The 23799-nt window shown below is 39.8% G+C and overlaps 1 protein-coding gene across 26 annotated transcripts in view; it reads left to right on the forward strand.

The window, feature by feature from the left end:
• Nucleotides 1-23799, forward strand: part of NCOR1 (nuclear receptor corepressor 1) — a 156959-nt gene that overhangs the window by 86067 nt on the left and 47093 nt on the right. For 22 of the 26 annotated variants that reach the window (XM_043583202.1, XM_043583204.1, XM_043583205.1 and 19 more), the window contains 5 exons: nucleotides 3535-3597; nucleotides 6178-6317; nucleotides 12057-12183; nucleotides 19441-19993; nucleotides 22156-22285. In XM_043583202.1, coding sequence (XP_043439137.1) covers nucleotides 3535-3597; nucleotides 6178-6317; nucleotides 12057-12183; nucleotides 19441-19993; nucleotides 22156-22285 — 1013 coding nt within the window. The remainder of the gene's footprint in view (nucleotides 1-3534; nucleotides 3598-6177; nucleotides 6318-12056; nucleotides 12184-19440; nucleotides 19994-22155; nucleotides 22286-23799) is intronic. The other 4 variants (XM_043583209.1, XM_043583220.1, XM_043583210.1 and 1 more) reach the window with 1 other exon arrangement.

Genomic DNA, 23799 nt, shown 5'->3' on the forward strand with positions numbered 1-23799 from the left:
TTTCTTAAATTCCACAGATGAGTGAAATTGTATTGTATTTTATCTTTCTCTCTTTCACTTAGCATTATACTCTGGCTCCATTCATATTGTTGCAGATGGTGTGATTTCATTCTTTTTTACGGCTGAATAATACTCTCTTGTTTGAATAATATTCAGATGTGGTATGCCATCTTTATCCATTCATCAGTGGATGGACACTTGGGCTGCTTCTGTATCTTGGCTGTTGTCAATAATGCTGCTATAAACATAGGAGTGCATGTATACCTTTGAATTAGTGTTTTTGTATTCTTTGGGTAAATACCCAGTTGTGGGATTGCTGAGTTGTAGGTTAGTTCTACTTTTCACTTTTTGAGGAACCCTCAGACTGTTTTCCACAGTGGCCGCACCAGTGTGCATTCCCACCAGCAGTGCACGAGGATTCCTTTTTGTTCACATCCTCGCCAGCACTTGTTGGTTTTTGCGTTTTTGCTTTTAGTCATTCTGACAGGTGTGAGGTGATCTTTCATTGTGGTTTTGATTTGCGTGTCCCTGATGGTGAGTGATACGAGCATCTTTTCATGCATCTCTTGGCTGCCTGGATGTCTTTGGGGAAATGTCTGTTCATGTCTTTTGCTCATTTTTAAATCGGATTTTTTTTTGGGTGTTGAGTTTTATAAGTTCTTAATATATTTTGGATACTAACCCTTTCTCAGCCATGTCATTTGCAGATATCTTCTCCCATTCCATAGGCTACCTTTTAGTTTTGTTGATTGTTTCCTTTGCCGTGCAGAAGCTTTTTATTTTGTTGTAGTCCCAATAGTCTATTTTTGCTTTTGTTTCCCTTGCCTCAGGGGATCTATTTAGAAAAAAGTTGCTACGGCCCGTGTCAGAGAAATTACTGCCTGTGCTCATTTGTAGGATTTTTATGGTTTCAGGTCTTACATTTAGATCTTTAATCCATTTTGAATGTATTTTTGTGTATGGTGTAAGAGAGTGGTCCAGTTTCATTGTTTTGCGTGTTGCTGTTCAGTTTTCCCGACATCATTTGTTGAAGAGACTCTCTTTCTCCCCCTTTGGTATTCTTTCCTGCCTTGTTAAAGATTAGTTGACCATATAGTTGTGGGTTTATTTCTCGGTTTTCTGTTCTGTTCTGTTGATCTATGTGTCTGTTTTTGTGCCAGTACCATACTGTTTCGATTGCTAGAACTTTGTTGTATAACTTGGAGTCTGAAATTGTGATGCCTCCAGCTTTGCTTTTCTTTTTCAAGACTGCTTTGCCTATTTGGGGTCTTTGGTGGTCCCATACAAATTTTAGGATTGTTTATTCTAGTTCTGTGAATTTTGTGTATTTTGATAGAGAATGCATTGAATGGGTAGATTGCTTTGGGTAGTGTAGACATTTTAACAATATATGTCCTTCCAATCCATGAGCATGGAATGTCTTTCCGTTTCTTTGTTTTGTCTTGAATATCTTTTATCATTATGTTATAGATTTCAGAGTACAGATCTTTGACCTCTTTGGTTAGATTTATTCTTAGGTATCTTACTATTTTTGGTACAATTGTAAATGGGATTGTTTTCTTATTTTCTCTTCTGCTTCATTATTGATGTATAGAAACGGAACAGATTTATGTACATTGATTTTATATCCTGAGACTTCACTAAATTTATCAGTTCTAGCAATCTTTCGGGTTTTCTGTTTATAGTATCATGTCATCTGCAAACAGTGAAAGTTTTACTTCTTCATGGCCTTTACATTTTTTAGACTTTAACATCAATGTGTTTTGGAAAAGATCCGCCCCAACCTTGCTATCTTAATACAGTGGTTTTTCTTTTGACTTAGTTGTAACCTTAGTGTGTATGCCACTTTTTCTGATGTTTTAACTTGGTGTATATTAGAAATATTTTCTAGTTTCTAAGCGATCTTCATTTTTCACTTTTTTAAAAAAAATTTTTTTTTTTCAACATTTATTTATTTTTGGGACAGAGAGAGACAAAGCATGAACGGGGGAGGGGCAGAGAGAGAGGGAGACACAGAATCGGAAGCAGGCTCCAGGCTCTGAGCCATCAGCCCAGAGCCCGACGCGGGGCTCGAACTCACGGACCGCGAGATGGTGACCTGGCTGCGTCGAACTCACGGACCGCGAGATCGTGACCTGGCTGAAGTCGGACGCTTAACCGACTGCGCCACCCAGGCGCCCCAATTTTTCACTTTTTGATAGCTGTGAAATGTTGGCATTATGTTCCCTGAGGCACACAGTTTCTTGAACCATTCATTCCCCGTTGGTGAAAATCATGATTAGGCTGTCCCCATCTCCTGCCTACCGCCCCACCATCTTTAAACTAATATGATAAGAGTCTAAGGAAAAAACAAATCTTGAGTCGCATCACATTTTTTTTTCTGTTAAATTATTTTTTATAGAAATAAATTATCAGCCAAGGGAATACTGGGGCTGGGGGGGTCCAAGTGTTTTTCTCTCTTTTACTGAGTATTGTCTCACTAGTTTATAAAGGAATTATGTTAATGATGTGTACCATCAAAATTGTGAAGACCATCAAAATCAGTGATACCGATTTTCTCATAATGTGAGGCAGGAAAGAAACCAGGTTCTGGGGATGGCGAGGAGGATGGAAGGGAAATAAGTAGACAGGCACACACACAGGGCCAGGCCATGATGGACCTTGTTTAAATTAATCCTGCTTTGCTTACAAAGTGGGAGCTTGCAGAGGTTTTTAAGTAGAGGCATGCTGTAATTAGATTGGTGTTTTAGAAAGCGAACTGGTGACCGTTGTGGAGGTCAGGTTGGAGAGAGTAAGGGCTGGAGGCGGAGGGACCGTCTAGAAGGGCGTCATTGTGCATGCATGCACTGGCCCAGGCAAGAGGAGGGTGGATTCAGATCAGAATTGACATACGTCCATGGATGTGAGTAGTAAATGGGAGGAAAGATTAAAAAATTGGTTTGAGGAGCCTGGTAATAATTTGAGTGACTGGGTGGATGATAGTAGTGTTGAGAGGGGGAAATAGCAAGAGCTCATTTCACGCGTGATAGTCTTTATTTCCTTTCTAAACTAAAAGAGAAAGTGTTCAGTTCGTGGTCCATCTGTGTTTACTAGCTGTTAGAAAATGAGGATGGACAGAAGGGCCTCTGGGAGTGAGGAGGAGATGGGGGTTTAGAGAACAGGAGAAAACTGGACAGGAAGAGGGAGCGTTGTTTCTTGTTTGACACCTCAGGAGAGGAGGGACGGAGCCCTGATAACGTGTGCAGGCACTTGGCGAGGCGGGACTTCTTAGATAAGAAACTAGTGATGTTCAAACATGAAGACATGGATGGAGCTTCAAAGAACCTTGCGAAAGATCTGATACAGAGGTTTTGAATATTCATTCCCCTTGAGTTGGTGGGGGAGAGGCTGCCATCATCTTGTTTCCATAGTTGACTAGACCTTATGCTTCAAACAGGCTTTATGTCAGATAAATAGGTTGGGGCCATATAATCTGTGAATGAAGGATTGATCTTAGTATTAATCTGCCTTACTGGTTCTCTCTCTTTATTTCAGTTTCCACAGAACCTGTAGAAACCTCTCGATGGACAGAAGAAGAAATGGAAGTTGCGAAAAAAGGTAAACGATGGTACTTTAGATTCTAAAGAGTTTTTGTTTTTGTTTTGGTTTGGTTTGGTTTTTTAAGGTTATTAGTAATAAGTCAGAGGGACCCAATTTTTTTTTTTAATTGCAAAAAGGAGAACATTCTCCTATGGTGGTAAACAGAATTCAGAAGTAGACTCGGGTTCTTTAGGATGGTATGGTACCTTCTCAGGTACCTCGCTGTGCCTTGGTTAAGAGGCCCACTTTGGAGGGATTGAAGATTCTCTGTACAGTTTTATTTTGAATGTTATTTCATTAGAGAGCAAGTGGGCTATTTTCACTTTTCCAGAATAGCTGTGATTAAATGCTATTAAAGCTGTTTTAGAGGGTATTTTAATATAAAGAGTCTATATTTTCTGTTATTTAAAAGTTGGATTTAATAGCATGGTATATATTTTTTTCAGTGTGTATTTGGTAAGGCATTTGGTTATAAACTAGTAAGAAATTGCACCATGATTCAAAGGAGAGGGCATGAACTTTGGAGCCAGACCGATGTTTGAATTTTGTCTCTGCCACTCATCCTTGTGTGGCCCTGATCTTACTTACTCTGGAACATTATGAATCTTGTATTTTCTTGTGGTTGCTTATTAATGTAGTATAATTTAAAATTGAAGTACAGTTTCTAATAGGATAAATAATTGGTTTATAAATAAAAAATAGTTTGTTTTAAGTAAACTAATTCTGAGAAAGAGTAGCCAACCTTAAAGTTCTGAAGAGAAATTACTGTAAATGGGTTGACCTTTTAGTGACACGTTTCAGATTTATTTTTTTTCTTTTTTAAAAGAAATGTTTTTGTTTTACATTTATTTAGTTTTGAGACATAGAGACAGAGAATAAGTGGGGGAGGGGCAGAGAGAGAGGGAGACACAGAATCGGAAGCAGGCTCCAGACTCTGAGCTGTCAGCACAGAGCCTGACACGGGGCTCAAACTCACAAACCGTGGTGAGATCAGGACCTGAGCCAAAGTCAGACGCCCAACCGACTGAGCCACCCAGGCGTCCCCAGATTTATTTTCTATGTAAATAGGTAGGAATGATAACGTTTAGGAATCCTATAAACCACTTTTACCAAAAAAATATAGCAGTTTAAAGTTTTCTGTGTTCAAAATATTTTTATTTGACGTTTATTTGCCATGATTAGCAAATTTGTGATTTGCCATGATTACATGTAAAAGATTCACATTTGCTCTCATCTTATTATCAGAATGTCATAGTGGAGGGGCGCCTGGGTGGCTCAGTCGGTTAAGCACCTGATTTCGGCTCACGTCATGATGTCATGGTTCAAGAGTTGGAGCCCTGCATCAGGCTGTGTGCTGACAGCTCAGAGCCTGGAGCCTGCCTTGGATTCTGTGTCTCCCTCTCTCTCTGGCACTCCCCTGCTCATACTCTCTCAAAAATAAATAAAAAATTAAAAACATTAAAATAAAAAAAGAATGTTCTAGTGGAACAGGTAGATGTTGGCTCCATCACAGGGCGATCTTTTTCCGGTAGCTGGAGCCCCATGTGACTGTTTAGCCTCCATTCAGCTCTGTTCATGTGTCAGGCAAGATTTGGAAGTTATCTTCCAATTGTCATTAGTAAGGAAGCTACTTGAAAAACCTGATGTCTTCCTGTAAATTGTCGAGTTTGTACTAGAAAATTCCTGTTTGGGTACACCTGTATCTAAAGTATATCCCTGTCTGTATAGCTCTCTGTATAGCATTTATATACTCACATTCCTTACAGATAGGTATGTGTACGTATAGATATAATTTGACTAAAAAGTGCTAGATTGCATAGGTTTCTGTGATGCATTGTATTACAACAGGCTTTTATCTAAAAAATTTTTTTTCTAACATTTATTTCTGAGAAAGAGAGCGTGAGGGGGGGAGGGGCAGAGAGAGAGGGAGACATAGAATCTGAAGCAGGCTCCAGGCTCCGAGCTGTCAGCACAGAGCCCGATGTGGGGCTCGAACCCATGAACTGCGATATCTTGACCTGAGCCAAAGTCAGACCCTTAACCGACTGAGCCACCTAGGTGCCCCTACAACAGGCTTAAGAAAAAACAAACAAACAAACAAAAAAACTGGTTTATTTTTTTGAGAGTGTTTCTTGATTATGAATGAAGATAGGCTAATTATAAATATAGTCATATGTGTGTATATATATATATATGTATGGTCTTTATCTTGTGTTATTTATATGATTACTTTATTAACTTTATATCTATATACTGTTTCCAAAGATTTAGACGTACCTAATCACTCAGTTTACAAGTGTTTGAGTTGTTATTCTGTATCGAACATTGTCCTAGCTCTCCAGAAGACCCACAGTAAGGACAAGGTTGAACCCTTCAATTAATGACCATGTTGTAAATCTGGGTGGCAAAATAGAGCTGTCAGTGCGTTGAGAGTCAATATATATTTAAGTATGTTTTGAAATATATCAGTAAATAATTGAAAACATACTCTTAGTGCTAATGACTGTGAATACCATGGTTAGATTGATTTTATTATTTCTCTTGTTAGCTTTATCAGGTGACTGTTGAGTTCATCTTTGGTCTCTTTTTAAAATATAGGTCTTGTAGAACATGGTCGTAACTGGGCAGCAATTGCCAAAATGGTGGGAACTAAAAGTGAAGCGCAATGTAAAAACTTCTATTTTAACTACAAAAGGCGACACAATCTGGACAACCTTCTGCAGCAGCATAAGCAGAAAGTGAGTATATCAGAATCTTTTTTTTTTTTTTTTTAATTTTTTTTTTCAATGTTTTTTATTTATTTTTGGGACAGAGAGAGACAGAGCATGAACGGGGGAGGGGCAGAGAGAGAGGGAGACCCAGAATCGGAAACAGGCTCCAGGCTCCGAGCCATCAGCCCAGAGCCCGACGCGGGGCTCGAACTCACGGACCGCGAGATCGTGACCTGGCTGAAGTCGGACGCCCAACCGACTGTGCCACCCAGGCGCCCCTCAGAATCTTTTTTAATTTTGTTTTTGTTTTGTTTCTGCTTTGTCTTCGAGCTTGAAATACTGGTTGAGAGAGAAACTTTTTTGCATCTTGTATTTTTATTTATTGCATTTACCTGTAAAAGGATATGCTAGTTTCTCACCACAAGTTGACTTTTTCTCTGTTTACTGTCCAAGGAGTGGAATTCGTGTTAGGAGTAATGGCAGTTCAGTACTTTTGAATGACCATAATGGGATTTGGAAAACAGAAACATTTTGGAGTTTGAATTGAGAAGTTTAGTTGGCGTTCTTTTGACCTTGTTGAAAGAATTGATTTGGCATATTAAAACCATTTTCTCAGAGAGAGAGAATCTCAGATAAATACTAAAAACCAGAGAGTGTAAATTATGGAAAATCCCTTAACTAGGAAGTTGGAACGTTCTCAAAGTCCACAGAGCTCTTTGAGGATGCCATGAGGTCAGAACTGCTTTTTTAAAAATATTAATATGGTACTTACTCTTCCCCACCGTGTTAAATTTGCACAGACGATGTCAGAGTTGTTGGGAGGGAGAACGTCAGTGCCTTCGCACGAATCACCGCAGGACACCGCTGTGCTAAATACTCCCTGTTTTCTTCATCTCCAGCGTTATTAGCAGTTTCAAAACAAATGTGCCGGTGTCACTTGTCCTTAGTGAAGCAGTCAAAATGTGCTTGACTGAGTCTTGACCCTTGAGTGTGTGTGTGTGGGATGAAGTGAGAAGTGTCGGGTGAAGTCCTTCTGTTCCACCCCAAAGTGTCCCGCTTCTGCCCTGGGAAAGCACTTTGCGTTTGTTCGAGTCCCAGGCTGGACTAGCTCCCCTTTTTTTATGGAATGTCAGTTTCAGTTGAAAAAATGACAGACTGTGGTTTTTCAGACTTGGATCCATAGTCGACATTTTCTTGAAAATACGTGAGCCTGTCTGTTCAAGCAAGCAAGCGGTAGTATTTGTTGCCACTTTCCAGTTTCGAGCTTTCAGGCAAAGGTTAGAAGTTTGGAAAAATCTGTATCCCTCCCCATGAGCTTACCGTCTTCCCAGTACTCAAAGACTTTTCTGATGAGATCAGTGGTAATAAGAACCACTGTGATGTTTTCATATACAGTGAAACGTATCCAGATTTGAAAAATCTGTGTAAATCCATGTTTTCCAAATGACCAATTTGTGATCTTGCAGTGGGTATCCTGTATGTATAAAAGATACATAAAATATTTTGTAATTCATCGAAGTTCAAGATAGATGAATGGATTTTAATAGAGTACGAAAAATTTATTGATACACTTTGAGATTTCACATTGCAGTTATCCTTTGAGCGATGACGACATGCCCAATTTCGGTGCACCATCAAAGAGTGATATCCAGGCTTGTCTAAAAAGATGTTAAAACACACTTCCCTTTCCAACTACATATCTCTGTGAGACCAGATATTTTTAATATGTGTTTCAACCAAAACAGTATTACGCCTGCAGATTAGGTTAAATGTAGAAGCACATTTGAGAATTGTGATGCTCTCAAGGCAGACATTAAAAGGAATTTCCAAAATCAATTAAAAAAATGATACTTTTTCACTAAATGATTCTTTTGTTTGGGAATGTATTATTTTTTATTAAAAATGTTTTTTATGTTGACATGTAATGTGTTTGTTGTTACCTTCAAATGAATTTATAGATATTTATTCTTAAAACAAATTTTTTTTAAGTGTATTTTGAGAGAGAGAAGGAAAGCGCACATGTGAGGGGAGGGGGTGTGGAGGGGCAGACAGAATTCCAAGCCGGCTTCCTGTGCTGTAAGCGCAAAGCTGGATGTGGGGCTCAAACCCACGAACCTTGTGAGATCATTACCTGAACTGAAATCAAGAGTCAGATACTTAATTGGCTGAGCCACCCAAGTGCCCCAAATTCATAAATATTTTAAATGTTTTTCTGTTTTAACTTCAAATTCAGTAAATATCATTATATATATCTCATGAATAGATCCTCCTTAGGGCCGGGGGTGAGGGACAGGGAACCCTTAGTCTTAGTTCTTTTTTTTTTTTTTTAAAGTCTTTTTTTTTTTTTTTTTAATTTTTTTTAACGTTTATTTATTTTTGAGACAGAGAGAGACAGAGCATGAACAGGGGAGGGGCAGAGAGAGAGGGAGACACAGAATCTGAAACAGGCTCCCGGCTCTGAGCTGTCAGCACAGAGCCCGATGCGGGGCTCGAACTCATGGACCGTGAGATCATGACCTGAGCCGAAGTCGGACGCTTAACCGACCAAGCCACCCAGGCGCCCCCCCTTAGTCTTAGTTCTAATCAGGCCATCAGTTGATTCCGTGAAGCCCACCCCATTCACATTATGGAGGGTCATCTGCTTTACTCAGAAGTCCACTGATTGAAGTGTTAATCTCATCTAAAAAACACCTGCACAGAAACATCCAGAATAATATTGACCAAATATCTGGGTGCGGTGGTCCAGCCAAGTTGACACACAAAATTAACCATCGCAAATGTCGATAACACTTCTTATTCTAATCTTTTAAATTACAACTGAAATGATAGGACAGCAGGCTTCCAGTTTTTTAGAGTGTTTTACCATTTTTAAAAAGGCTTCAAGAAAACATGACAAAATGTCTAATATCTGTTAAAACAAAGTAGAAGATATATAGGTGTTATATTTCTGTAGGTTTGAATTATTACATTAAAAATTAATGAGTGCTATCATATAGTGAAGCAAATGCTTGGAGAGGTAGGAGATTTTTGCATGTGATTGGAGGAATGTTGCATGGTGGTAAAATGTTGTCTCTTCTCTGTCCATCAGTGGAAGTACCTTAAAGAATCGGTGGATATCAGCAAAGGGGGAATATAGCCTCCACACTGGAAAAATCCACATAGTAGCTATTATCTAATGCCTAAAAATATTGCAGCACTCATGAAGTCTTTTGCAAGCTTTTTAAAAAGTGTAGCCAGAGGATTCTTCCCTTGCATTCCCTAGGAGCATAGTGATGATTTTTTTTTTAAATTTTTATTTATTTAAATCCAAGTTGGTTAACGTACAGTGTAATAATGGTTTCAGGAGTAGTATTTAATGATTCATCACTTACATACAGCACCCAGTGCTCATCCCAACAAGTGCCCTCCTTAATGCCCATCGCCCATTTAGCCATCGCCCACCCAACACCCTGCCAGCAACCCTCAGTTTGTTCTCTGTATTTAAGAGTCTCTCTATTTAAGAGCCTCTCCCTCTCTGTTGTCTTATTTTTGCTTCCCTTCCCCTATGTTCATATGTTTTATTTCTTAAATTCCACATAAGTGAAATCAAATATTTGTCTTTTCTCTGACTTATTTCGCTTAGCGTAATACAATCTAGATCCATCTACGTCATTGCAAATGGCAAGATTTCATTCTTTTTGGTCACTGGGTAATATTCCATTTTGTGTATATACCACATCTTCTTGATCCATTCATCAGGTGGGCTCTTGGCATACTTTGGCTATTGTGCATAGCGCTGCTATAAACACCGGGGTGCACGTCCCCCTTCGAATCAGCATTTTTGTGTCCTTTGGATAAATACCCAGTAGTGCACTTGCTGGGTCGTAGGGGAGTTCTATTTTTAACTTTTTGAGGAACCTCCATACTGTTTTCCAGAGTGGCTACACCAGTTTTCATTTCTACCAGCAGCGCAAAAGTGTTCAGGGGCGCCTGGGTGGCGCAGTCGGTTAAGCGTCCGACTTCAGCCAGGTCACGATCTCGCGGTCCGTGAGTTTCGAGCCCCGCGTCAGGCTCTGGGCTGATGGCTCGGAGCCTGGAGCCTGTTTCCGACTCTGTGTCTCCCTCTCTCTCTGACCCTCCCCCGTTCATGCTCTGTCTCTCTCTGTCCCAAAAATAAATAAAAACGTTGAAAAAAAAATTAAAAAAAAAAAGTGTTCCTCTTTCTCTGAATCCTCGCCAAAGTGTTGAATTTTTTTTAGCTTCAGACTTTCACCCAGTTGTATGACTCTGACATTGGGAAATGATTTTTTTCTCTTGCTTCAGTTAATGCTTTAGGTTGGATCCTACTAGTGTATTCATATGTAAACCAAAAATGAGAAGAAATAAGCAGAATAAGAATATCGGTAATTTTAACAGTTGGGGTGGCAATAACTTATTTTCCTCTATGAGGAATGTCCCTGGGAGATGCCTGTAGCTGAAGTCTGCTGAAGTACAGGCCCTGGAAGAGGTGCAGCACAGAGAAGTGCCAGGGCTGGGATCCTCCAGTCTGCAAAGACAGGAGACCTTAAGTTTCATAGTCAGCAATGTAAGATTATAAATACAATAAATGGCTAATGTCTTACACCTACGTATGTGCACCTATACTCTTACAGATCTGTGACCCCAGTAGAAAAATGAGCAGTGTTACATAAACACTTGAATTACAGAAGGGAAAATCCTGCTAAAAAAAGGAAATTTGTCCTCATCAATAGTAAAAGAAATTCAGTAACACCAATGCTGATTGGCTACAGCAGTGATCAGATGTTGCTTATGAGATCACTGAATTCTTAAAGTTAGTGAAGGGAGGTTATTACAGCATTATTAACAATACTTAAACTTAAAAATTGCCTAAATATCTTAAAATAGAATTTTAAATATTTATTGGTATAGATTGTTTTTATGGAATCACTAACAAATATAATAATTTTGAAGAATGTATAATGTAGAGAGGTACGTGCAGTTCATGATTATAGTAGGTTAAACAAGTAAGATATATAATCACATTGGGTCATCCTGGTTTTATTTCCACGTATACATATGTACACAGGTGTAAAAGACAGGAAGGAAATGTATCAGCATACTTAGAATCCATTGCTGGTAGAATTATGAGCAATTATTGTCTTTAACATAATTCTGGGTCTTCAACATTCCGATGAATGTGTTATTTTTCTCAGAAAATAAATGTATACATTGTATGTATTAGAAAAATACATTATCTGGAGGGGGAGAATAGCAGGAGTTTTGCCATTTTTGGCTCTTTGTACATGTATGGTCGTGAGTTGTTTGAAAAATTGTCCAAAAAATTGTCCAAACTTTTGATCAGTTTGATGAAAGCAATCTATTTACACAAAAAGGCCAGGAAGTGGTTCCCTAGAGGTAACTGCACATTAACCAGAACAGTTGTGAAACATGCAACCTTCTTGTTTAGTATGTGTGTATCCATGTTCTGTGTTATTTTAGACATGAAAAGGTTCATTTTTTTTCTTTTAGTTATTTAAATCATAAATTAATATTCTTTTTTCTGTGTTTATTTTGAGAGAGCGAGAGAGAGCATGAGTGGGGGAGGGGCAGAGAGAGAGAGAGAGAGAGAGAGAATCCCAAGCAGGCTCTGTGCTGTCACTGCAGAGCCCGATGTGGGGCTCGATCCCAAGAACCGTGAAATCGTGACCTGAGCTGAAATCGTGAGTCGGAAGCTTAACCAACTGAGCCACCTAGGCACCCCTAATTTAATATTCTTTTACTCCTTAGACTTCACGAAAGCCTCGTGAAGAGCGAGATGTGTCTCAATGTGAAAGTGTAGCTTCCACTGTTTCTGCCCAGGAGGATGAAGATATTGAAGCTTCTAATGAAGAAGAAAATCCAGAAGACAGTGAAGGTATCTTAAAGTCTTAAATTTAGTTGTGACTTCTGCTAGCCAAATCTGTAATTGTTAGCTCAGTCATTTGACTATTTAAGAATTGCTTCATGAAGGAAAAAGTATTATCAGTGTTTTCATGGCATAGAGACCTTAAACTTGAGCACAATGTATTTATTCCATCAACAAACATTTATGTAGCACCTGAGATGGCCCAGTTACCACAACCAGAGGATCTTTAAAATGGCAGTCCGTTATCTAGAAAGATGTCTGTGCACCTATGTCGTTGCCATATTTATTTGTCCAGTTAGTATCATCGATTACATTTCCCGCTTTGTTGCACTGACTTCGATTTACTTCAATTTTTACAAAGACTTACTTACATATGTCATGTTTATGCTTTCGTATAAGAAGAATTCACGACCCTAGAAGCCCCAGTAGGAAAGAATGTCAACCCAAGAAACTTAAGAAATAAAAATCTTTTTTGTCATCTGAAAAAATTAATGACCACTTCCTGAAAAAGTAAATGTTTTCTTAGTTTTTGCTAGTTAAAGAAAAAAGTCCAAATTTATTTCAGTTCATCTTACTATTAAAGTTTCTATAGATTTCTTTTGTGAATTGACTGCTTCTGACATGGGGTTTTTCAGTGATTTTAGTAGCTCTCTATAAATGATATCTTAGATATGTTCATGTTTTGTATATGCAAATATTTTTTCCATCTCATTCGCTTTTTGTTTTGATGTTAAATTACGAGTTTAAATTTTGTATGTAATCAGAGCTGTTTATATATGTTCCTTGGTAGGTGCTCATATTTTAAGCTTAGGAAGTTCTATACCTTCTAGGAGTTTCAGAAATACTAGATTTTGTTTTATTTTTTTTTCTACAAGTTGCTGACTTTTATTTTTAAAAAAAATTTTAAGTTTATTTATTTTGGGAGGGAGAGAGAATCCCAAGCAAGCTCTGCATTGTTAGTGCAGAGCCCGAACTCACAAACAGTGAAATCATGACCTGAGCCAAAATCAAGAGTCGAATGCTTAACTGACTGAGCCATCCAGGTGCCCCTGTTGTTGGCTTTTAAACTGAAGTTTTGTTTTGAATGTGTTTGGGCTTTGAGCAATAAATAGCTTTTTTTCTGTGAGGTTTTCTGGAAAATGAGAATCCTGGGGCAAGCTCACTCTGGGGTGGCAGAAGGGCGCGTAGACTATGAATGTCAGGATGGTGTGCTTATGGTTCTTAAGAGATCATGCAAGGTTGTTCATTTTCATAGGTTTGTTGCTGGTAGGTAGTATTCTCTGGGTTATAAATGTACAGGGAGCCTATATTAACCCACTTGGGCTGTCATAAGAGACTATCACAGACTGGGTGGCTTAAACAACAGAAATTTATTTTTTCACGGTTCTGGAGGTTGAAGTCCAAGATCAGGATGCAAACAGGATTGGTTTCTAGTGAACCTGTCTTCCTGGCTTGCAGAAGAAAGGCTTCTTGCTTTGTCCTCACATGACCTTCCCGTTGTGCACATGTGCTCTTGGTATCTCTCTTCTCGTAAGGACACCACTGGTCCTAGTGGATTCGGGTCCCCCCCTCATGGCCTCATTTAAGCTTAATTGTCCCCTTAAAAGCACTGTCTCCAAATACAGTTTCCTTGGGGGTTAGGGCTTCAACATATAAAGTTTGTGGGGGACATAATCCAGTCCATAACAAAGCCCAAACCTAATTATCATAAATATGTTTATCTCAGAACACAGAAGCCTATCCGTACAGGGGCTAACAGATTTTCAGAAGCTGAGCACCAAAAAGTGACTTGTTTCCTTTTGTTTTCTTCCTGTTACTTTGTCTTGGTGTGAAGGTTTTTTCAGATTGTCACATAAGGTTATTAAGGTTATGAAATAAGGTTATAAATAAGGTCATTAAAGTAATTAAGGTTAAGTTTAAGCATGAAAGGTTAAGCATAAGGTTAAGGTTAAGCATAAGGTTAAGGTTAAGCATAAAAATAATGTTTCTGTCTGATCAGGTGTGGGGGGTGGTGGGCACACATTCCCATCCATACAGGGGGTTATGTTGTGACTCCTAGACTAGTTTCTCGCGAATAGGAAATGAACTCGCCCCTAGAATTGTGCGATCCCCATTTCCTGTTGACTGAATTTCAAGGTGTCGAGGAAAAGACAGTACAATGCAGTTTACATGGCCTGTGATCTCATGCTTATTGTCACTGTTTATCACGTGGCGCTGCTCGTGTCTGTGGGAGATTGTCGGCAGCGCGCGAGCAGAGAGCAAGATGGGTTGTTCATTCGACTGTGTGCGTCTCTGACAGAGGAGTTGGAGCAAAAATAACGGAAACTTGACCAAAATTGGGATTTATTCGTGTTCTTTTGTTCCAAGTCATTCTTTAAGCGAAAATAAAAAAGACACTCATTTGGCTGGTGCTTGGTGAAGCATCTTGCCTTGGAAACACTCCTTCCTACTCTTCCGTGGCCTGGAGGAAGAAAGTAATCGAAGAAGTGCTTATGACAGGTGATGTCTGCTGCACGGTCATGAACATGGCTTCTAATATTGTGGAGACAAATGACTTGGTAACTTGCCCTCGGGTTTGAGGTTTTCCGTTGAATGGGAATGAAATGAAGTGAGGCTTTTTGTTAGCCTTTCAACATTTTGGTAGCATCTTTCATTAACAGTGGTTGCTGCCATATGTTTAGACCTTACTAAGTGGGAGGTTCTGTCCTGAGCTTTTGTCTGTGACGTTTTGTTTTGATTTTGTTTTTATATCTGTCACTTGAGCTCCCATGCGAACTCCAGGCTCATGCATCTGACTGCCTACTTAACGTTTCCATTTGGATGCCCAAGAGCCAGCTTAACATCCAGAACAAACTTTCGATTCCCCACCACCGGAGGCCTCCTTTCCCTCCAGTCTTTCCCTGGGCCAACAAGTGACACTCTCCTACCCTACATGTGGTCCATCAGTGGATATTATCAGCTTTTCTTTAGAGGCACTAGTGAGAATCTCATCCCATCTCCCTACCCTCATTGCTGCTACCTTGGTTCTGAGCCACTGCCCACATTCACTGCAGCAGCCCCCTGATTGGTCCCCTTGCTGCTCTTTGTCCCATTATGTTTCTGTGCCTTTACACCAACCACAACCAGAGCGAACCTTCTAAAGTGTCAATCAGACTGTGTTGTGCCTCTGTTCCAAATGCTGTGATGCTTTCACATTTCGTTCAGAAGCCTGGGGCTTGTTGTGAGGCCCTGCGCGAACTGGCCCATACACCTCTGCGACCCTTTTGCAAACCACTTTTCTGCTTACTCACTATGTTCTTTGTTGTTGTTAATTGAGATATCTTTGACCCATAATGCTACTTTCAGATGTCCAAACTAATCATTCAGTATTTGTATTGACTGAGAAACGATCAAAATAAGTCGTGTTAACATCCATCGCCTCACATAGTTACAATCTTTTTCTTGTGATGAGAATTTTTAAGATCTACTTTCTTAGCAACTTTCAAGTGTACGATACAGTATTACTAGCTATAGTCGCCATGCTGTGCATTACATTTCCAGGACTTCCTTAATCTTCTAATTGAAAGTTGGAACCTTTTGGCTGCCTTCACTCATTTCTACCTTCTTCTGCCTCTGGTAACCACAAATTGTTCTGTGTGTTCATGGTTTTGTTTGTTTGTTTGTTTGTTTGCTCTTAAGATTCTTCTTACAAGTGAAATTATTCAGTATTTGTCCTCTGTCTGACTTACCTCACTTAGCGTTATGCCCTCAGGGGCCATCCCTGTTGCAAATGGCAAGAATTCCTTTTTTTTTTTTTTTTTAATTTATTTATTTTTGAAAGAGAGAGAGAGAGAGAAAATGAGTGTGGGGGAGGAGCAGAGAGAGAGGGAGACACAGAACCTGAAGCAGGCTCCGGGCTCTGAGCTGTCAGCACAGAGCCCGACGCGGGGTTTGAACTCACAAACAGTGATCATGACCTGAGCCAAAGTCGGACGCTTAACAGACTGAGCCACCCAGGCGCACCCCCACCCCCTTTTTAATGGCTGAATAATACTCTATTGTGTGTCTGTGTCTGTATCTGTATCTATACCCCACGTTTTCTTTATCCATTCATCCATTGATGGACACTTAGGTTGTTTCAGTGTCTTCGCTCTTGTAAGGCTCTTGTAAATAATGCTGCCATCAATGCGAGGGTGCACATATCTTTTCGAGTTAGTGTTGTTTTTTTTTTGTTTTTTTTTTTCAGATGAATTCCCAGAAAAGGAATTGCTGGATCAGATGGTAGTTCTACTTTTAACTTTTTGAGGAACCTCCATACTCTTTGTCATAGCCACTGCCCTAATTTACATTCCCACCACCAGTGTACAAGGGCTCCCTTTCTCCACTTGTTATTTCTTGCCTTTCTGATCATAACCATCCTGACAGATGTGAGGTGATTGCTCACTCTGTTCTAACCACGTTGTTCTCTTTGCTGTTTGAGCAAAGCAACCCCCCACTTCGGGGGTTTTGCATGAGCTGCTCCTTCTACCGTTCCCCAAGATGTCCCTGGTTCGTTCTGCCATTTCCTTCAGGCCTCTGCTGAAATGTCACCTGACCTCTTTGATACCCTCTTCTTCACTGGTTCCCCGGTTTTGTTCCTCACTGTGCTTATGACCTCCGGATGCATCATGTACTTAATTGTTCGTTGTCCGTTTGACACCCGACTGTCAGGTCCTCTAGAGTGCAGTTTGGTCTTTTCACTTCTCTGTCCCCAGTGCGCCCTGCACGTTGGGTGTTTTGTACCTAATTGAATGAGTGAGAGGATGAATTTGTAGGGTTTTAAAATACTATGTTATGCATTGAAAGTCTCTTTTCCCATATGGTCAATTAAGTCTTTATTGCTTTCTGTGTGAATGATGTATCTGTAGCTTCAGAGTTGCCTGTTTTGCTTTCAGACATTTCTACGTACCTCCTGAGGTTATACATATCCTGTCCTACATTATCTTCTCGAATTTTGAAAACTCTATTCCCTTTGGAATTATTTTTGTGTGTAGTGTAAGGTAGGGTCCATGTTTTTCTTCCAGACAAGGAGCCAGTTCTGAGGGAGCTAGTTCATTAAATAATCATCCTTTACCCAATGATTTGAAATGTCACCTTTGGTATATATTAATTTCCCATCTACTTTAGGATCTATTCCTAGGCATTGCCTTCTGCATTGCTGATTTATTTTGTCTATCACTCTGGCAGTTGCAAACATGTGATACGTTGGCTTTGTGGTAAGTTTGACTATCTGGAGAGGCAGGCCTCTCACTCTAATGTTTTTCATACTTTTCTGAGATTTTCTCAGGGACTTGTTCTTCATATACACTCTAAATTAGTTTATCTAGTTTAAGAAATCTTTCTTGAGGCACCTGGATGGCTCAGTTGATTAAGTGTCTGACTTGGGCTCAGGTCATGATCTCATGGTTCATGGGTTCGAGCCCTGCGTCAAGCTTTGGAGCTGACAGCTCAGAGCCTGGAGCCTGCTTCAGATTCTGTGTCTTCCTCTCACTCTGCCCTTCCCTCACTTGTGCTCTGTCTCTGTCTCTCAAAAATGAATAAACATTAAAATAAAACTTCTTTTAATTAAAAAAAAAAATCTTCCTTACCAACCATTGGGGTTCTCATTGGAGGTAAATATATTAATTTGGGGGGAGATTTAAGTTTTTATGTTGTCTACTTCAAGAAAATAATCAAACACTGAATGCTGTAGTAAACGTGTCTGTACGCTGTTCATAATAGTGGCAAATTGGAAGTAGCCCGAGGGTCCAGTAATAGAGGAAAAGGGAAGTAAATTTAAGACATGTTCACAATCATTCAGTCACTTTGTCCTTCAACAGGTATTTGAGTCTCGTGTGCTCGGCACAGTGCTTGTCCTAGGACTTAAACGATAAGCAAAATAGAGGGTCCCTGCCCTCACGGAGGGAAGGGCGATGGCAAAGGCAAGTGCGTGAGTGAGTTTTGGTAAGGTTTGGTTTTTAAGCAGCTCACTCTGGCGTTGTGGTAGAGAATGGTCTGAGGTGGAAGATGGGAGGAGTTGTTTCTGGACTGGAGCGGCAGTTGTGAGGTTGAATAGAAGTGGGTGGATTCCAGGGATCTTTGAATTTTTTTATTTTTTTATTTTTTGGGGGGAGGGATATATATATCCCAAGCAGGCTCTATGCTCAGTGTGGGACCAGATATGGGACTCGATCCCGTGACCCTGGGATCATAACCTGAACTGAAATCAAGAGTCGTGCGCTCAACCGACTGAGCCACCCAGGTGCTCCACAAGGGATCTTTTTAGAGAGAAAATCTGTGATGCTTGTCTACACAGAATATGGGGATCAATGAGAGGAAGGATTAAAAGATTGCTCGTAGGTTTCTGGTTTAATCGATAGTAAACAGTAGAAAAGAACGGGATTTGGGTGTGTTGAGTCCAAGTCTGGTGCAGGAAATACTGAATTTGTGATTCCTTTGAAATATCTAGGCAAAGATGTCACAGATTAAAACTGCATTTATAAAATGAAACAAACGATGTTGGGAAAGACCAGGGTTACAACGTTACATTAAAAAGTCTGTGTCATGTTACCCTAGAGCTTTGTTGTCCAGTGTGGTAGCCACTAAATACCTGTGGCTATTGAGCTCTTGAAATGTGGCTAGTCCAAATTGAGATATGCTAAAAATGAAAAATATAATCAGATTTTGAAGACTTAGTACCAAGAAAGGTAAAAATCTTATTGCTAGTTTTCTATGTTGATCACATGTTAAAAAGATAATATTTTAGGCATATTGGGTTAAATAAAAAATACATGATTTAAAGTTAATTTATATCTTTACTTTTTTAACGCGACAACCAGAAAAATTAAAATGGCAGGTGTAACTCACATGGTGTTCCTATTGGATGGCGCTGTTCTAGAACGGACTGTCAGCCCTCCTGGGTATAAAGAAAAGCACAGAAATGGGCTGGTAGAAATAAACTGAAATGTACCATTTCTGCGTACGGGTCTTTTTGTTTAGTTTTGTTTTTCCATCTTTCTTCATTTTTCAAATTTCATGTAAATGATTTTTCGATACTAAAGGCTTTTACGCTTTCAGTTTCAGAAGGTGAAAACAGTTTGATCTCTCCCTTTCATGCTCTGTAGACACTTTAGCTTCCCAGTGGCTGGCGTACTTCGGTGAGGTCATGCGACGAGTGTCATTCCTTCTAAACCTACTTTGAAGCATGGCTTCTGCCACCCCTGAAACATGTCCATTATCAGATTTTTATGCTGTATCATTATCTTTAAGGTGCTGAAAATAGTTCTGATACAGAAAGTGCTCCTTCTCCTTCACCAGTTGAAGCTGTCAAGCCCGGCGAAGATAGCACTGAAAATGCGTCTTCTCGAGGGAACACGGAACCTGTGGCCGAGCTCGGGTCCACCTCCGAACCTGCGCCCGGTGCGTCTCCCTCCTCGGCAGTGCCAAGTACGAAACCCGTCGAAAATGAAAGCGCGGAGACCCAGGCGAATGACAGCATCACCGTAGAGGCAGCAGAGCCAATGGACGTTGACCGGCAGGAGCCCAGTGCTGAAGTGACTTCTGTTCTTGACCTCCCCGCGACTACCAGAACAGACTCTGTAGATGTTGACATGAGGGTGCCCGAGAACAATCCGTCTAAAGTCGAAGGTGATACCAAAGAGAGAGACCTGGAGAGAGCCGGCGAGAAGACAGAGCCTGGCGATGAAGACTTGGTGGGGGCCCAGCAAATAGGGGCCCAGAGGCCCGAGCCCCAGTCGGACAATGATTCCAGTGCTACCTGCAGTGCTGATGAAGATGTAGATGGAGAGCCCGAGAGGCAGAGGTGAGACTCGTTCCTCTAATACTGTTGTATTCTTTGCTCTGTCGGATGCTGAGTCACAGAACGGTGCCGGCCGCGGAGATTACTCCTGCGTAAACCTCGGCAAGTTAAAGGCGGTCTCCGTGCCATTATTACTGGGTTTTGATGCTCTTCATCTGCTTAAATAACCAAGAACAATTAGGTGCTCATAATTTTCAAATGAAAAAGATAATATTTTTTTCCTGCATTGGTTACATGCATCCCATATGTAGCAGAGGAGGGGATCTCATCTAACAAAACTTGTGAACGAAACCACAGATGAGACTGCCGTTCCTGGTGTTGGAAGCAGTAGGACGAGGTGGCGAAGGATGTGGTGGTGAAGGCGACAGGCATTGGCTCGTTTGCTCTCAGACCGCACAGCCTCAAGACAAGGCCTGCTGTCCCTGTGCATTAGAGGGTAGAATATGTGGGGAGGAGAAACATGTTAAGTGTTCGGAAAACATTTTAGAAGGCATGATTTAAACATAAGCTCTAGGTAATTATCACAGTCACTGTTTATATCAGTTAAAATTCTAGGTTATTCATATTTGTAATTGAAAATATGTATAACATACATGAATATAGAACTGTTTTTAGTCACTAAGTTAATAATACAAAACTATTTTATGTGTATGGTTTTTATAAGTTACAGTAAAAAGATAAATTTTTATAGGAATAGATACTGCTTTATTTAATATGTGTACATTCCTTGAGACTTCCTTTTCCTTGAAAGCAACAGAATCCCCTAGAATCACAGTAGAATGTTTCATTGGTGCAGATTCTAGAAATGAATTCGACTAAAAACATTTAATCAGAAACCCAGTTCAACACTTTTTTTCTTTTTCTCCCCTCCTGTTTTTTAAAAAGGAAGGCAAATAAGCCACTCACCTAAGTGCCAAATTCTGTTCATCTAAGATGAGGATTCTCTGTGTTTTTCACTGTTGGTTTTAGAAACTACAGGAAGGTAGTAACCTTGGAGGAACACCCGACGAGATGAACATGATAGTAGTCTTGAAATTCAGAAATTTCCTCGTAAATATATGGTGGTGGTCTTTGAGTAACACTCCAAAGTCTGCATCACTTCCCAACTGTCAAATGACACATCCTACGTTTTCTACATCTGTAACACCATCTTTATTCTTTATGTATGATGTTAATTGTTTTCTTTTATACATTCTGATTTTCTTATCAACTTGTACTTTTTAAAATGTTCATCTTTCCCCAGTAATACTGGGAGGTATGATCAAGCCTGCAAGGTGTGGGGTATGGCACTGGTGTATGATTTTCCCCGTTCATGTATTGGGTGTCCTGAACTCCAGTGTAGGTAACGAACCTGAGTGAAGCAGGTGGAATGTGGGGAGAAAGGGACTGTGGGGAACAGAGAAGCGCTTGCTGTTTGGAAAAGGAGCTGCATGTTGTTGCCGTGCAGGAGTGCTGCTTCTGTGCTGCCGTTTCTTTTCCATTTCTCATGAGAAACCAGGAGTCTGGAATCTTGGGTGGAACTCTTAGTTTTTAAAATTGTTCATGGGCAGTTGTTTTAAAAAAGAACGCCCTTTGATCCTGGCAAGATACAGATGACTAGTTTGTAATCTCTGTTAGTGGTAGATTAGGACTTACAAAATTCCATTTTATAATGGAATTTGTTCAGACTGCGTGGTTAGATGCAGATGATTAAATTCAGATTATTTTCAACCTATAAATCAATATTAGGTTTCTTGGACAATTAGCATTACAGAGTCCCTTTTTTCCTTACTCTTCAAATCTCTTCTGAGGTTAATGCGTTGTGTATGTGTGTCCACCTACACATTAACTACTTAGAAGGAATTATGATTGTACATTTAAAGTCTTAAACAAGAATAGGGGCACCTGGGTGGCTCGGTTGGGCATCCAACTTCAGCGCAGGTCATGATCTCACGGTCCGTGAGTTCAAGCCCCGTGTCGGGCTCTGTGCTGCAGCTCAGAGATGACCGCTCAGAGCCTGGAGCCTGCTTTGGATTCTGTGTCTCCCTCTCTCTGTTCCCCCCCCCTGCTCGCTCTCTCTCTCTCTCTCTCTCTCTCTCTCTCTCAAAAATAAGATCAAAAACATGTTTTTTTTTAAGTCTTAAAGAAGAATATATTAATTTATCTTTTTTTATTGCCAATTGTAGAATGTTTCCCATGGACTCAAAGCCTTCATTGTTAAACCCTCCTGGATCTATACTGGTCTCATCCCCAATAAAACCAAATCCACTGGACCTGCCACAGCTTCAACATAGAGCTGCTGTTATCCCACCGATGGTAAGTTTTCTAAGTGAGGAAGAGAAGTAAAGTTGAGAAATAAAGACCTTTAGAGAGCCTTCTTCTTTCTTAATCAGTACTTGACCTTTTAAAAAATTGTGGTAAAAAGCACACAACATAAAATTTACCATCTTAACTGTTTTTAAGCGTACAGTTCAGTAGTGTTAAATATATTTGTTGTTGTGAAATAGATCTCCAGAACTTTTCATCTTGCAGAAGTGAGACTCTCTCGTCTTATTAAGTGGTCACTCTCTTTTGCCCCTCCCCGCCAGCGCCTGACTGCCACCATTCTACTTTTCTGTCTCTGAATTTGGCTGCTTAGATACTTCATATAAGTGGAATCGTACAGTGTTTGTCTTTTTATGACTGGCTTATTTCACTCAGCATAAAGTCCTTAAGGTTAATCCAGGTTATAGCATGTCATAATCTCTTTCCTTTTTAAGACTGATAATCTCCCTTTGTATGTATATATCACATTTTGTTTATCCAGTCATCTGTCGCTCTATTCCTTTTTCAAATGGATTCATTGTGATAGTTGATTGAAATGGTCATTTCTATTTCAGGAAGAAAAAAACAAAACACCAAAGAAATATAATCCTCTAGCCATAAATGTTAGCAAGCTTTGCTTTTGTTTTATTTGTTTTGCAATAAAATAGTGGTAGAATAAATGTATAATTAGGTTTTGAATATTAAGAATGAATTATAAAGATTATGGCTAACTGCAGTATACAATTCCAAATCTAGTTTTATTTACACTTTACTCGAATAATCTCTACAAGCTTGACTCCATTTTGACACTGAATTCTGAACTTGGGTATTACTCTTTTACCTAGTAATGTTTTCACTCTTGCTTTATTTCAGGGGATGTAAATTTGTTTCCCGTCTCATATGATAATTAAAAAAAGTTAAGTGTGTGCTTATAACTCACACACAAATTGTTAAACATTTACTCATTCATTGATTTACTCAAATGGCCATTTATTGAGTGTCCAGTTGAAGACAACATTGTTAATGCTGTATGGAATATTTATATATCATAATCTCTGACTTCAAAAAATTTAGAGATTGGTCTTGATAATAAGACATAGGAAAATATTACAATAAAAATTAAGATGAATTATAACAATGTGATGCTCTATTAAGTTAGAAAATATAGTATGGATATTTCAGAAGGAGAGCTTCCTTCTTAATGAGACTCTTAAAGAAGACTCCACATAGGAAATAATACTTTGGGGGCACTTGGTGGCCCAGTGGGTTGATCGTCTGCCTCTTTTTTTTTTTGGCTCAAGTCATTTTTTTTGGCTCAAGTCATTTTTTTGGCTCAAGGGTATGGTCGTAGGACCTAGCCCTGCATCAGGCTCCGCGCTATGCATGGAGCCTACTTGGGATTCTCTCTCTCCCTCTGCTCCTCTCTCCTGCTTACACGCTCTTTCTCTCTCTCTTAAGAAAAAAAAAAAAAATTAGAATACATCTTGCCAAATAGCCAGCTTCACTAACCAGGACATTTGTGGAAC

The sequence above is a fragment of the Prionailurus bengalensis genome, chromosome E1 (genome assembly GCF_016509475.1).
Source record: "Prionailurus bengalensis isolate Pbe53 chromosome E1, Fcat_Pben_1.1_paternal_pri, whole genome shotgun sequence".
Taxonomy (NCBI): domain Eukaryota; kingdom Metazoa; phylum Chordata; class Mammalia; order Carnivora; family Felidae; genus Prionailurus; species Prionailurus bengalensis.